General features: G+C 42.8%; 1 protein-coding gene across 1 annotated transcript; it reads right to left on the reverse strand.

The window, feature by feature from the left end:
- Nucleotides 1–1367: 1367 nt before the first annotated feature.
- On the reverse strand, nt 1368–14341 carry FAS (Fas cell surface death receptor). Its single transcript, XM_028729711.2, has 9 exons — nt 14012–14341; nt 11811–11985; nt 10934–11074; nt 9926–10037; nt 8356–8420; nt 7711–7800; nt 6790–6845; nt 4341–4377; nt 1368–2477 (listed from the first exon to the last, which is right to left on the reverse strand). The coding sequence occupies exons 1-9, from the start codon at nt 14069–14071 to the stop codon at nt 2194–2196; spliced, it is 1020 nt and encodes a 339-aa protein (XP_028585544.2). The 5' UTR covers nt 14072–14341; the 3' UTR covers nt 1368–2193.
- Between the last annotated feature and the right edge of the window lie 709 nt (nt 14342–15050).

Consider the following 15050-nt stretch of genomic DNA (forward strand, 5'->3'; position numbering starts at 1 on the left):
TGAAACCACCGTTACAGCCCTCATTTAATATATAGGCCAGGCCTACACATTTCTCTTGGGAGGGAATGACTCATTCCTGAGGTGCTTTTCTTAAAATAAAAATAAAAAAGAGGAAGAGAAGAAGAAAGGTTTGAATAGCCACAGCTGCTGGGGAAATTCCATTCTATCTAAAGTTCGCCACCAGACGGAAATGCAAGGTCTGTGCACCTTTTAGGAAGGAAAGGGTATACCGTAATCTACATCAGCTTCATGTGAGCAGGAGAGCTTGGTCTGGCTCCTGAAATATTTGAGTCATTTTCTCCTCCTCCATTTCTTTTTTTCTGCTTGACCCAACACATCCAGTCTTAGAGCCTGTAGTTTGGGAGTTAGAGACCCCCATCCGCAGGGCCATTTCTAGAAAGTAATGGCAGGGAACTTCTGTTTGGCCCCATAGTAGGGATGGGGGAGAAATTCAATTCAGTTAGCATTTGTGCTTTCTGAAACAATAGGCAAACTGAAACATGCAGTCCTCATTCAAAACTCATGCTTCTCCAAATTTTGCATTGCAGTTCTCCAGCCATGGAATGGGTACAAAAATGAATAAAGGTAAAGGTAAAGGGACCCCTGACCATTAGGTCCAGTCATGGCCGACTCTGGGGTTGTGGCGCTCATCTCGCTTTATTGGCCGAGGGAGGCGGCGTACAGCTTCCGGGTCATGTGGCCAGCATGACTAAGCCACTTCTGGCAAACCAGAGCAGTGCACGGAAATGCCGTTTACCTTCCCGCCGGAGCAGTACCTATTTATCTACTTGCACTTTGATGTGCTTTTGAACTGCTAGGTTGGCAGGATCAGGGACCGAGCAATGGGAGCTCACCCTGTCGCGGGGATTCGAACCGCCAACCTTCTGATTGGCAAGTCCTAGGCTCTGTGGTTTAACCCACAGCACCACCCGCGTCCTGCATACACTAGGGTAAAACATACTATTTGCACTGTTAGGGGGGGGAAATGTATATATGTAGATCTCTCGCTCTCTCGCTTGCTCTCCTCTTAATGGGGCAAAATATACTTGGGGGGTTGCAATTTCCATTTTGGAAAATGGCACAGCAGCAAAGCGTTGGTTTTCCTGCATCATGTCCTAATACGGACCACACACACGCAGCTGTTATTTGCAAACATGTAAAAATGGGTGAGTTGCATTCAAACATCTCTGTTGCCAGGCCTAATTGGCCTTTGGAGGATGTTCAGAATGGGTATATAGAAATTTGTAGGCGGGTTTCAGATGAAGGTGCTGGAACAAATCATAATATTCTTTGAATGGTAAGAAATTTCACAGGTAATTTATATAGGATCCATCTTTTCATGAGGAGAGAATAGTGGAGAATAGTGATACCTTTTTAAATAAACTGTTTATTTACATATTTACAGGCTGAACCGATTTTATAGGCTGCAACAGCACTCTCAAGTGACTTACAAGGAGAAATAAAACCATGTGAAATTCAATAACAATAAAAACAAAGAGGTAACAGAAAGCAAAAGTAGCTTAAAGTTAAAACAGATTAAAAGGCCTAGAAAATAATATTAAGGTTTTTGACTAGCACTAAATTCACTCCAAGGCAGGCACCAACCAGCCAAGCCACTTTGGGCAGGGCATTACACAGCCAGGGTGCCACCACTGAAAAGACCCACTCTCCTGCAGTGATAAACAAACACATAAACAGTGCTGGCCTGCAAGCAGTATCGTTTCAGCACTTTAGAAAGAGAGCTGTGCTGAATATTCCCGAATTTTGAATTTTGGGTTGACAAATCAATTTTCTTTTTCCCCCAGAGAAAGAAGAAAGATTTCATGAATATTTGTTTCGTTTTCCTGAATTAGTGTGATCCCATTCGATGAAGAATTTACTCAGTGTTTCTCAACTTTTTTTTTTTAATCCATGCCTCCTTTTCTCTGCTATACAAATCTCATGCTCCTCTTCAAACAAGGCTCCTTTATTTCATTTGAACTTCTAAAGAATTTAAATATCATGGAAGCACTCATACCCTCCTTCCCTTTAGATCCTCATGCACCCCTCATAGAGAAACACTGGATTACGAGAACAGAATGAAGTCATACACTTTGTAGCCAATCTGCTATTTGATGACACCAACGAAAGCATGAGGTGAGCAGAAGATCAACTGAATGTATATAAACCAGTGATCAGGAAGGAGCCTGATTGCTATTTTCTTGCACCATTTATTTTTTCTTCAATCTTATCAGCAGTGGCACGAAAGCGAAGGTCTCTCAGTGTGGTGATCAAAGTCTTGTAAGCATCTTTCATCCCATGTTCTTGGTACCAACATTCCAACAGCTTTATTTTCTGCTCAGCACCATCATTTGGATTATCATTTATGATCACATCTATGCGACTGGGCTTCACATTCAGTCTCCGAACAAAAGCCTTGACGTCTGACTGCCGCATCTCCTCTGCAATAACAGGAATGTGAGGGAGCAGATCAATATCTAGAAAGGAAAAATGGGGGAAATGTTACACATCATCCAAATCTCTAAGCAGAGAGAGAATCGAGGGGTTCCAGGTGCTTCCCAGGGTTGGCTTCCTTGGAATGAAGGTCAGGTGTCTTTAGGATATATGGTTTTATTTATGCATATATACAACCTCGGCATAATACGGAGGGGCTCACAGCATTATTGACCCCAAAGGTCTTCCTTCTTCATTCATCACAGATGTGGATCCAGCACAGAGCAAACATGTTCCAGCTCCCAGCCTGCTTCTAGCTTAGCTCACACCCAACTGTCCCCCTATCTCTCTCCTACATAGCAGCTAGGGGGGTGGGGGTGGAAAAAAGGCTTGTGCATTAGTCAGGAGGGCACCACAACATTTTTTGTTCTTGCAACCTAGCTCATTCTTTTGGGTTGCTGTTGAGGACATTTAATTGGCCTGAGAATCATGCAAAGAAACTTGTTCAATGAGTTCAGCAACAGATTTTCACCTTCAGTGGGTGTAGGACCCCAAGAATTGGAAGGTACTCAGGCATCATCCAGACTGACCCCCTAAACCCACAACAACATATTATCTGCATAAACAGGTAACTCGCAACTTATTCACGTTTAATTTGCACTCATTCATCTTTAAGTGTTTACCAAAACTTCTGGTGAACCAGAGCAACACACGGAAATGCTGTTTACCTTCCCGCCAGAGTGGTACCTATTTATCTACTTGCACTTGGACGTGCTTTCGAATTGCTAGGTTATCAGGAGCAGGAACTGAGCAATGGGAGCTCATCCCATCGTGGGGATTCGAACCGCCAACCTTCTGAACGGCAAGCCCTAGGCTCTGTGGTTTAGACCACAGCGCCACCCATGTCGTGTAGTGAGTTACACTTGTTTAAAAGTGTCCCTATAAGAAGAATGCTTTCTCCAAGGCGATACATTTTTTTTCTCTTGTGGAAGTGTGTGCTTTCAAAGCAAAAAACTAGCTTTCTAAAACCTGGGTTGATTCAGCAATGCTATTCACCCCCCCCCCCCAAAGAAAGAAAGAAAGAAAGAGGGGGGAGATGGTTACATATGTCTACCATGTGACATCTAGCTCACTTATTAAAATTTTACATGACTTTTATTATTAATTTAATCAAAGGGAGATAAGAGAAAAGCTGACAAGGGTGCTATAGAAAATTCCATAGAAACTCCTTAGACAGCTTTACAAATGAAAAAGAAAGCAATCAAGTGACCAAAAAATAGCAAGACATGTAAACCTGTCTCACTAGAATCCATATCTAAATATGTAATACTAAATCCTGGCCGACAGTGAGTGGGCTTCATAAAGAAGGGAAGTCAGTGTCGCATCAACAGCCCTGGCACTTGTGCTGATCGATTGGAAAAATGTCTTTGGCTATCCCAATTCCCATATTGGGCCACTTCCTATCATGTGATGGCAACAGAGTCCAGGCAGGCTCCATTGCTGGCCCTATTCCACTCCACCCATCAGGCTTCAGCGAATCCGATCTCTCCCCCTCACAGCAGACTGCCAGTAATAGATAGACAGTAAGTTCTTACCAATGTCTTTTATTCATTGTTCACAGAGAGAAGCTTGCAAATGTTGCCTCTTGGGGTAATGGCGATGCTCTGAGTAATCTCCTCCCCCCTTCCCTTCTCAGTCGTCAACAGCACCACCCCCTTTACGGTGGCTGCTTAAGGCCATTTGCCTCTTAGCTTTCTGCTCTCCCACTTTCACTGCTCGCTGGGTCCTGGGAGAAGGGGGCGTCTGGAATGCTTTCTAATGATAACGTGTCAGCCAGCTGCTCTGGCTCTGCTCCTCCCTGCTAAATTCAATTAATAATAATAGTGAAATCATCATTTTTTCCATACCTGGATAATGGAGAGGCTTCATTTCCTCTAAGGGCAGCTTACAACATATATAAAAAAACAAAACATTAAACATTAAAAACAAAATATCCTATACAAGCAACAAACCAATAAATCAATAGAAACCACTAACAACAACAACAATAAAGAGTGTTACGAGAAGGAATCCCCCCCCCCGACCCAAATTAATGTAACCACCAACCGCAACTAAACATTTAACCAACACCAACCTGACAAAAATGAAACAGAGGAACCAAAATTAGAACTGTTTAGGTTATTTAAAAACATTTTAGCCAGTTGTCCCAACCCAAGAATTGTTCCAGCAATGTCCCAGTGGTCTCCCAGGAGCCTCTTTTAGCTGTTCAAGGTAAGTCTGGGCCCCTTGCAGCAGGAACACAAGACCAGGCACCTTGGGTCCTATTGATACATCATCTAACACAGGAATAGCCAGTGTCTAAAGAAGCATTTAAATACATCTATGAGGTTTTAGGGACGCTGGTGGCGCTGTGGGTAAAAGCCTCAGTGCCTAGGACTTGCCGATCAAAAGGTCGGCGGTTCGAATCCCCGTGGCGGGGTGCGCTCCCGTTGCTTGGTCCCAGAGCCTGCCATCTAGCAGTTCGAAAGCACCCCCGGGTGCAAGTAGATAAATAGGGACCACTTACCAGCGGGAAGGTAAATGGCATTCCGTGTGCTGCGCTGGCTCGCCAGATGCAGCTTTGTCACGCTGGCCACGTGACCCGGAAGTGTCTCCGGACAGCGCTGGCCCCTGGCCTCTTAAGTGAGATGGGCGCACAACCCTAGAGTCGGACACGACTGGCCCGTACGGGCGGGGTACCTTTACCTTTACCTTATGAGGTGTTACAGATGGCCAAATGATGCACAGAGGTCTATCTGATTGTTCCATCTTCTGACGAGATTAATAGTCAGTTTATGATGAGGTTTGCAAAAAGGCATGCATGCTTATCTAGCCCAAGAACAAGGATTATGACAGGACAAACTGTACCTGCTGCATTATGTAATATAGGTAAAGGTAAAGGTACCCCTGACCATTTGGTCCAGTCATGGATGACTCTGGGGTTGTGCACTCATCTCACTCTATAGGCCGAGGTAGCCAGCATTTGTCCCCAGACAGCTTCCAAGACATGTGGCCAGCATGACTAAGCTGCTTCTGGCGAACCAGAGCAGCGCACGGAAATGCCATTTACCTTCCCGCCGGAGCGGTACCTATTTATCTACTTGCACCTTGACGTGCTTTCGAACTGCTACGTTGGCAGGAGCTGGGACCAAACAACAGGAGCTCACCCCGTTGTGGGGATTCGAACTGCTGACCTTCTGATCGGCAAGCTCTAGGTTCTGTGGTAGACCACAGCGCCACCTGCGTCCCTAGATTATGTAATATATGGTTGTGTTAATATCTTCCTTTATATTGACGTCAGCAACTTTCAGACTCTCTCCATTTCAGTGCTTGTATGAACTTTACTAAGGGACGCGGGTGGCGCTGTGGGTAAAAGCCTCAGCGCCTAGGGCTTGCCGATCGAAAGGTCGGCGGTTCGAATCCCCGCGGCGGGGTGCACTCCCGTTGCTCGGTCCCAGCGCCTGCCAACCTAGCAGTTCGAAAGCACCCCTGGGTGCAAGTAGATAAATAGGGACCGCTTACTAGCGGGAAGGTAAACAGCGTTTCCGTGTGCTGCGCTGGCTCGCCATATGCAGCTTGTAACGCTGGCCACGTGACCCGGAAGTGTCTGCGGACAGCGCTGGCCCCCGGCCTCTTAAGTGAGATGGGCACATAACCCTAGAGTCGGACACGACTGGCCCGTACGGGCAGGGGTACCTTTACCTTTATGAACTTTACTATCATTATTTAGATCTGAACTATGTCTTCAGGTTGGGTAAAAGTGGGGGGAGGGATAATAATAATAATAATAATAATAATAATAATAATAATAATAATAATAATAATAATTTATTTAAATGCCATCCATCCATCTGACTGGGTCACCCCACCCACTCTGTGTGACTTCCAGTAAATTAAAACACAGTAAGACACAGTTTAGTTCATTTTTTTTGTTCTCAATATGCAACTCAATGCACATTTTATTTTATTTTTTGCAACTAACTATAAAACTCAATTAAAATAAGAATGTGAAAAAGACGTACACATATCTAGATCAAAGGACTTTGTTATGTGGCCAGCTGTAATGTGCTTTGAATTTACTATAGAACCAGGGATCTGATTTTGGTCTAGGCCAGTATGGCTATTTCATCATTGCCAGCCCATAATAGGTGTCCCAAAGATAAGCAAAACTATTCTTCGTCTGAGGAAAAACATTGTCCCCTATTTTTTTTCTTACAATATTCCTTGGGTTATGTTTATATATTTATTCCATAAAATTTATATACCATTTTATTGTAAATGTCATGCACTGTATTCAAAGTAAGAAAGTATACTCACCATTCCATTTGGCTCCTCTTTGACATTGTACTCTTTGGTTTTCTTCTTTTTACGCACTGCAGCCCCACAGAAAAGAACTATGGTTTGTTTGTTTGTTTTACTACATTCATAAAACAACAGGAGCAGCAATAGGAAGGGACATAGAATTCTACATCACTGGCTAGAAGTACCCATTAGGGCTGTGAACCAGATTTGACCAAAGTCCATATCCCAAATTGTATCGGGCTGATTTGGGTGGATCAAGGTTTGGGCTGGATTGTGATGAGACAGTGCCAGATTGTCTCGAGTTGGGTTGGCCCACCTGCAGTGATCTGAGATGGTCAAAATGTAGGGGGAGTGATGGATTACAGGGGGAAAGAAGGTGAGATTGGCAACCCCTGAAAACAACAGCATGAGGCTGTCTGCAAAAGGGCTTTCAAACAGCCCTGCATTGCGCTGTTCCCAGTAGCCTGCTTCCATCAGGTGAACAGGTCAGTGCAGCCAAATTGAGCAGTACTGAACCCTCTGCTCACCAGATGAGTGGGTGGTTGGATCCTGATTGCTGCAGAGGTCTGTAGTCATGCGGGACAGGGTGGGAGGTGAGTTTAGAAGCCCATTTCCTGAAGTACAAAGACTACACTTCTTGCTAGCCCCATCCACCCTTGGATTAAAGCTGGGGACAAAAAATCAGATTGGTGGAATACCAGCTCAGAACTAAACCATTTAATGGTGCTTACTCCCAGGTAAGAGGGGTGAGGCTTGCTACCTTAGTTCTCTAGAAGTATGTTCACATGAACCTTGAGACAATCTCTGAAACTTTTCTTAAACGTGGCTGGGCATGAAAAGACCCATGTCTATGTTATATAAGCCTTAAGTACAACCCTCAGGCATGCATTGCAGGTTGCAGAATATTTTAGGTAGTTTAAAGGTGCATCAACTTACCATACCACATTGCCCCAATGACAATCACCGCCACAACGACTATGACTACAACGGGTGCAACAATTGAAGCTGTTTTATCTTGTACAATCTCTGTTAAGTAGAACATTGCAAAGTTTCATACAGAATATGCAGATACTTTTCACCAATAAGCATTTTAGACTTATATGGCTCACATGGCAGGTCTCTGCTTCATGAGGCTCAACTTTGACACAAAGCCATTTTATGGGTAGAATGAACAAATGAAACCCAGCCCCACCATGCCCAGTACAAAATGCAAACATCCCCTTAAATATAGTCAGATTGAAAACAACTGACAGCCCATTCACACAACTGTTTGTTTCACTCTGTGGCTGCTGAGTTTTTGAATCAATCCATGCTGACTTTCACTTCCCGCCCACCCCAAGGCTGAGTGATGAGCGCTGTATGTAGGAGAGGTCTCAACCCCACCCCAACCTTTTGATTTACCAGCCCCATCATATACAAATACACCACATGTGACCAGTGATAGGATGGCCAAAGTTTGGCTGACTGAAAAATGAAGTTGTCATGAACCTGAAACAGCAGACCAAAAGCCAACTCTTCTTTTATAATCATTCCCTTGTTTAAGGTATATTTCAGAGCTAAGTCAAAGATCCCAACAGTTACCTGTTCTGTCACATCTGGTGTTATTGGTTTGGGTGCAATTTTCTAGAATTTTACCACCTTTACACCTGTGAATAAATTATTTGAAAACAATGGAAAGATTAGGTCATCTGTCAAGGGAACAGAGCAAAATAGTCAATTTCCTCAAGTTATTGCTTTTTGAGTTTCTGATTATGATATAGGAATTTTGAAGTTCCTTTTGTCCAATGACATTGTCAAGCTGGACCCCCCAGAAGCTGCAATCTAGATCTTTTGACTTTCCAGCCCAGAGTCTCTGAAGTCAATGGCCAGAGCTGGAAGCTAGAACCTTATATGAAACAAATAGAAGGCACTGTTCCACAGGCTAGGCCAAGGATATGGAATCAGTAGCTGTCCAGCTGTTGTCGGGACTCCAACTCCCATCAGCCTCTGCCAGCATAGACAATAGCCAGGAACGATGGGAGTTGAAGTCCAACATCTGGAAAGCCACTGATTTCCCATCCTTGGACTATGCAAAAGCAAAAGAGCAGGTGCCAGCATAGACAATAGCCAGGAACGATGGGAGTTGAAGTCCAACATCTGGAAAGCCACTGATTTCCCATCCTTGGACTATGCAAAAGCAAAAGAGCAGGCTCTTGGTATCTATATACCATGCCTGGAGTATCCGATACTTATTGCTGATGATGCACACCCTTATTCCATTCTGCTCCAGAAAACGACTTTGAAGCATAAGCATGTGCACTCCTCAGTAGCTTTCTAGGCTAGGTTCAGGTCCCTGTTTAGGTGAAACTTAGAGTCCATTATGGAGAAGCTGGAAAGTGTGGTTATGTTTGTATGTCATCCCTCACCATTGGCCAAACTGGTGGGGAATGGTGGGAGATGTACTTCAGATTATGCTCCACTCCAAAACACACCCAGAGAATGGTTGGAAATACATGGAAGAAGAGCGAAGATGCCACCTAGTGTTTGGAAATTATTGTGCATTCTCTTCCTTCTGGATTTGCTTATTTTATGGTAGTCCATAATGAGTAGCCTGTGATTTGGACAAAGTTTCAAATCAGACCATCGAGGGTTGCATTCCTATGAATACAGAGCAGGGGTGCAAAATCTGTGGCTCCGTAGAGGTTGATGGTTGTGCATTCTTCAAATTCGGGGATCTGTATCTTTTATGGGGAAGTGCATACAAAGAATGCAGATTTTATGGGGAAAATACATAAAAACAACTATTTTGCAGGGGGAAATATGATGTGCAAAAGGTGTGTTTCAAGAGCAGTGCCTAGCAAATCATACAAAAATGCGTATTTAAGGAGCAGGTATTGTAAACTGTACAAAATGTGCACTGCAGGAAATATCGCATACAAAACTGTGTTCAGTTTAAAGGAGTCATGCATCCCTAGTCAACCCTATCTCATCAAAGCAATAGGTGTTTAGACCTATGGGGTGGATACTGTATATTTCAGAGACCATATATATCGGGAGCAGGTTCAGAGGTTCAAATGCAAGATCTACAATTCAAAAATGCTTTAGATCCTGTCTCCAGTCCCTGTTTTTCACTCAAATTGCCCTTTAGTCAGTAACTGTGCAGGAGACTTACTCATCGCATGGATCACAGTGGCGGCATGGTTCAGAAGAATTGCAGAAGTAGCCAGACCTACATCTACATTTTACGTTCTGGTGGATGGTACAATTCTTTTCAACTTCTAAACCTAAAATAAATAGAAACAGAAACAAAGCTGATTCCTGAAGGACTGTCACAAAAAAGAGGTCTATTGGGATTGTTGTGTTAGGTTTCCTGGTTATAATGCTAGTACTTCTTCCCCAGTTTCTAATGTTCTGTTTACACTGCATTACCTAGTGTGTTATGCCACCAAGGTGTGCTAAATTTCATTCACACCAGTGGACTTTATCAGACTTGCTGCTACCCTCCCACCTTTCATGTGTATGTGTGCTTCTGTTCCTCCATGGAAATAGCAGGGAATAACTGCATGCTGGCCTACAGCCCAATGATTTTCTGGAGAACATTAGGAGACACTTCTTAATGGTAAGGGCAAGTCAACAACGCAACCAAGTACTGGTGGTCTTCAAGCAGAGGCTGGGCAGCCATCTGTTAGGGGCTGCTGTAGCCTTGTATTCCCTGCAAGGAAACAGATGATTGGCAAGGCCCCTTCAGCTCTGTGATTCTAAATGTTCTTGAAGTTCAATGAAAAGCCAAAGGCTTGATCATATATTTAAGAGTCTTCAGTTGATGAAAATCAGGATATAAGCATGTTTTAACTTCTATATTGCACCCATTGTGTTCTGTTTTGTTCCATGTGTCTACATGTCTTCACCACAGCAGCACATAATGTTTAGCTGTTTTAATAAATAAGAGTCCTCTTCTGTTATTTGGTTCCCATCCCCTAGAGGCCAGTGTGTGCAACGGCTGCCACCACCACCTTACCCAGCATGCAATCTGATGCATATACGGAGGAACATGTGTAGGGAGACAAGAAGCCTTTTCTCTGTGTTGCACATGCTAGGCTTTCTGCAAAGACATGCACTTAAAACATTTCTCTCTAATGCAATACGCATCACAACCAATAGTTCTAGATTGCGAACATACCATGCTGCGTGTCACAGTGACCACATCGCCGACATTTGGGGTGATAATTGTAGTTATCCATATACTCTTCCCCATCTATGCATTTTTCACAAGAAGTTGTAGGATTGTCCTTTGTGCAACCTTCCCGTTTAGCAAAGGAACCTATTTTTAAAAAAACAAAAAAGCAGTTTAAACATTAAGATGGTGTGATTCACTTGAATGTCTCAGATTTCCTGAATCACTTTTTCTTGTTCAGCACCACCTAAGTGCCAAATCATTGCAGGAACAATGCTAACCAGATAGTGATTAGGTTAAACAGGTATCCATTTCCAAACTATTTAATAATGTGACTTAAGTGGAGCTTGACAGAGTAATATTCAAACGCTTTCCTTTTAAGTAACCTTATGAGAATGACACATGAAACGTGATGGTGATGGCAACAGAGGCCAGAGTTAGCACACTTATCTCGGCTGTAATAATAATAATAATAATAATAATATTAATAATAATAATAATAATAATAATAATAATAATAATAATAATAATAGTTTTATTATTTAAACCCCACCCATCTGGCTGGGTTTCCCTAGCCACTCCCTCATGGGGGACTAGAATGGCTGCACAGGGCTTCAATGTGTTTCCCCATCTGTATTCTGCTCTAAGTGGATGAGAGAGAGAGAAGGAGCATAAGTCTGGTTGCCTTGGCAATGAGAACCTAATTCATTTCCCTCTAACATTTACTGCCTTGTAATCAGGTTCATGCAAAAACAAAGTATAAAGCTGCCTGGAGAAGCTGAGTGTTCCATAGGGGTGAGCATGTTCCTCAAATGCACCCGTGTTTCAGCTCTCCACTATTGAAAATGGAAATGCTTCTCAGTTATCTTACAATCATACCTACCGGGCTTACAACTATCACAGCAAAAATCTTGAAACTGATATTGTGTATCATTCCGACATCCGATAACATTCCGCTTAAAAATACTTTTCACTGGCCCAGGTTTCTTATGTGCTCTGGGCGCCATAGACATAGAAACATTCTCATGCAATGGTCCAGGAGTAATAAAATCAAATGCCTATATGACGGAGAGGGAGAGAATATATAAATATTGCATGTCAATGCATTATGGCATTTTCCGAAAAGACAATAGTTTTCTTTGGATTCTGATAGGCAATAAAGACAGCCAAATTGCTCCTTGTCAAGTTTTATTCATATGAAAATAAAGAACAAAGCAAGTAAAGGCATATATACTCTGATGACAGAAGGCTGCACAGAAGGGATTGGAAGTTCTGAGTTTGTGGGGGGAGGCTTCCTTGTGGGTAATTTTGAGAATCACTCTTGGCTACTGGTGTGACCCCAAAGAAGATGTAAGCACCCCAAGTGCATAGCTTAAGTTTTCCTTTCTGTGAGGAAAAATAGAAGAAGCAGCTGTTGGGATGTTGCAGGCCCTTCCCCATCTGGAAACCAGAGTACACTCAGCTGTGGCTCCTTTGGTGTTTTTAAGGGCATGCTGTGTCTTAAATTTTATTTTATAGCATAGTAACCTGTGTGGTATCATATTGAGTGTCCTTTTTTGCACGTTAATGTTGCCATTTCATTAAAAATCTATCTCCCATCAGCCCCAGGCAACATGACCAATGACCAAGGGAGTTCTCCCCTCCTGAGCAGAGTAGTGAAGGAAGCAAAGGAATCCCGCACCTTTTACAATCATCCCTGATTACGCAGTTAAGAAGGCAGGAATTTCCATTCCGGCCTGTCCTTGTCACAATCAGTGCAGCTTCTGTGCCACTGCAGTTTAAATTCTGCCAGATACAGTGTTAGAAATCTAGTGCACCTGGCATGCTTCCATACCTCCCCCAAAACAAGATTTCCTGTTTCTGTTATCTCTTGAGCTTATCTGTAGCAAAACTACTACATAATGCTTACTACAATAATAAGAAACTGATAATAATATGCTGCATTGTACTAAGGTGAGTGAAACAACAGAATTTCTAATCTTCATCATGTTCAGGGCAAATTCACACGATAGAGTCCAGCTGAGACTACCCTCCTTCAAATTGCTAAAGATGAGAAATTTGCATCTTTAAACGGTTCTTCAAGTGAAATGTGTCCATGTGTCTAGAAAGTTAGCATGACAGGAAGATCTAGAATCTTGTCCCTAATGCGCTACTTTAAAAGAAAAAGGGGGGGAAAGACAGGGACTTTTTCTACAGAACAGAGCACATAAAAATACCATATCTAGCATGAGGTGGTGGTCCACAGGATGGAAAATTCTGTTATATTATTCTGTTACATGAATACAATAACACTTAATGACTCATAGGTACTTTCTTACTGACTTGAGCTCAACGGCATATGCCCAGACTTGACAGTTACCACGTATCATCTCCCTCTTTCCTTCAAGTTTTCTTGGGACTTCCCTTTGATTAATTTGTAAAGTAAAATAACTCAGTCAACCATAGATATTAAAGTGCATCGTGCTAAGAGTGAGAGATTTGTTGCTTCTCTGAAATACATTTGTGAATAATACATTCAGGAAGAAAGCTGAAGTCCCGACCAGTTGACAACAATGACCAACTTCCTATTGACACAACTCAGCATTGCATTATAATAAACTAAGTATCCAAAGATTTCAACTTACCTAACCTAGTCGTTTGAGGGAAGGAAAAAACCACCATCATGTGCTGGTGATAGTTGCGTAGCCAGATAAGAAAAGGAATTTACTGTACAGGCTGCATCCAATAGTTTATGAATTAATGCTTTTAATTTGTGGTTTTTTTAAAAAGGCTTTAATAATCTTTATTGAGGTGCAAGCTTCTCAAAGTACCTTCTTTTCCGCTACACAAGAGAAAAACAAACTGTTTCTTGGTCAGCTAACCACACTGTTCAAAACACTAAACCAAACCAATCATTTGGGATACTGTTTCAAACCTTGCCACTGCCTGACTACCGTTTCTCATGCAGCCTTCCTTCAGAACTGTTGGCAAAAACTCTCAAAACAACAGACTGACAGAATGCTTCTGAATAAGAATGTGGTGGCTAGTAACAGGTATTTCAATGATTACAGGGAGGTGATATGTGGGGGAAAAAATAATACTTACCAGACACAGGGTTAAGAGGCAGAGAACAAGTTTCTTGGCCATGTTGTTTCGCCGGCGCATGTAAAAAGAAAATGAAAGGAGAGCACTTCTGAGAAACTCCCTCCCCCTTATAGTCAGCAATGTAAACACGGCTTGACAGGCCGGTGACACACTCTGCTTTGGAGAGCTCGTGCTATTTCAAGATAAGGAAACAGCCTTCTGTGAACAGCTCAAGTCAAACGGACTTTGTCATGTCATTATTGCAGTGAGCCAAAGGAATCTTTAAAGCATTTGCTGTTACGTGTGTCTTTGCCACTAGGTGTCCTGACACCTCAACTGTCAAACAAGTGACCATTATGGTAGAAAGAACAACGCTTTTTGAAAGCTCCTTTATTCTGGGTGTGCGGTTGCACTGTGCGCAAGGTGCACAAAATAGTGTCTCCAGCTTGCAAATGCGTACTAAGGCCCTCAAAGTTTTCCTGTTTAGGAATAAGAATTTGTACAGCTCCAGATGCAGCGCACGCTGAGCATCTTTCCCCCACAAAGGTTCTCTCTGGTTCAGAATGCAAAATATTGTTATGAGTTTGGGGGAGTGGTCAGTCTGGATGATTCCTTATACCCTTCCAAACCTGTGATCCTATGCGTGTTTGGGGTGGCTTCCAATTATTGTAATAGCCAGGCCAGCCTTCTGATGAGGTGAGAACCAAGGTGATGAGCCATTAAGGGGGCTTAAGAGGCTTGGTGAAAGACGTCAAATGGGTGGGGGGCCCTCCCTCAACAGATAAATCCAGAAAGTTGAGTTTGTAGTGACTTAGAAGTAACAAGCTAGAAAGCAACATTTGAGAGGAAGTTTAGTGACTGTTTGAATCAAAGGTTGTGGTTATGGGAGAAACAAGAACTGAGAACTTTTTGGGGTGTTAATGCTGTGCACCCCTCCACCACAGGCTCAGCTTGTATACATGTGTAAATAAACCATATTATATAAAAACACTGCAGTCTTCACTGTACGTAATTCCCAAAAGGAAACACGAACCCTGGGAGAGAGCACAGAAACCATAGA

This window comes from Podarcis muralis, chromosome 6 (genome assembly GCF_964188315.1).
Source record: "Podarcis muralis chromosome 6, rPodMur119.hap1.1, whole genome shotgun sequence".
NCBI classification, from domain to species: domain Eukaryota; kingdom Metazoa; phylum Chordata; class Lepidosauria; order Squamata; family Lacertidae; genus Podarcis; species Podarcis muralis.

What these genes read in the sequence shown, in the direction of transcription:
- FAS (XM_028729711.2), bottom strand. Translation starts at nt 14,071, where the DNA reads ATGCGCCGGCGAAACAACATGGCCAAGAAACTTGTTCTCTGCCTCTTA. An exon ending in CATTGGGGCAATGTGGTATG is followed by an intron (nt 6,846 to 7,710) that starts GTAAGTTGATGC and finishes GTGGGGCTGCAG; the next exon opens with TGCGTAAAAAGAAGAAAACC. An exon ending in GAAGCCTCTCCATTATCCAG is followed by an intron (nt 2,478 to 4,340) that starts GTATGGAAAAAA and finishes TTTCCTTTCTAG; the next exon opens with ATATTGATCTGCTCCCTCAC.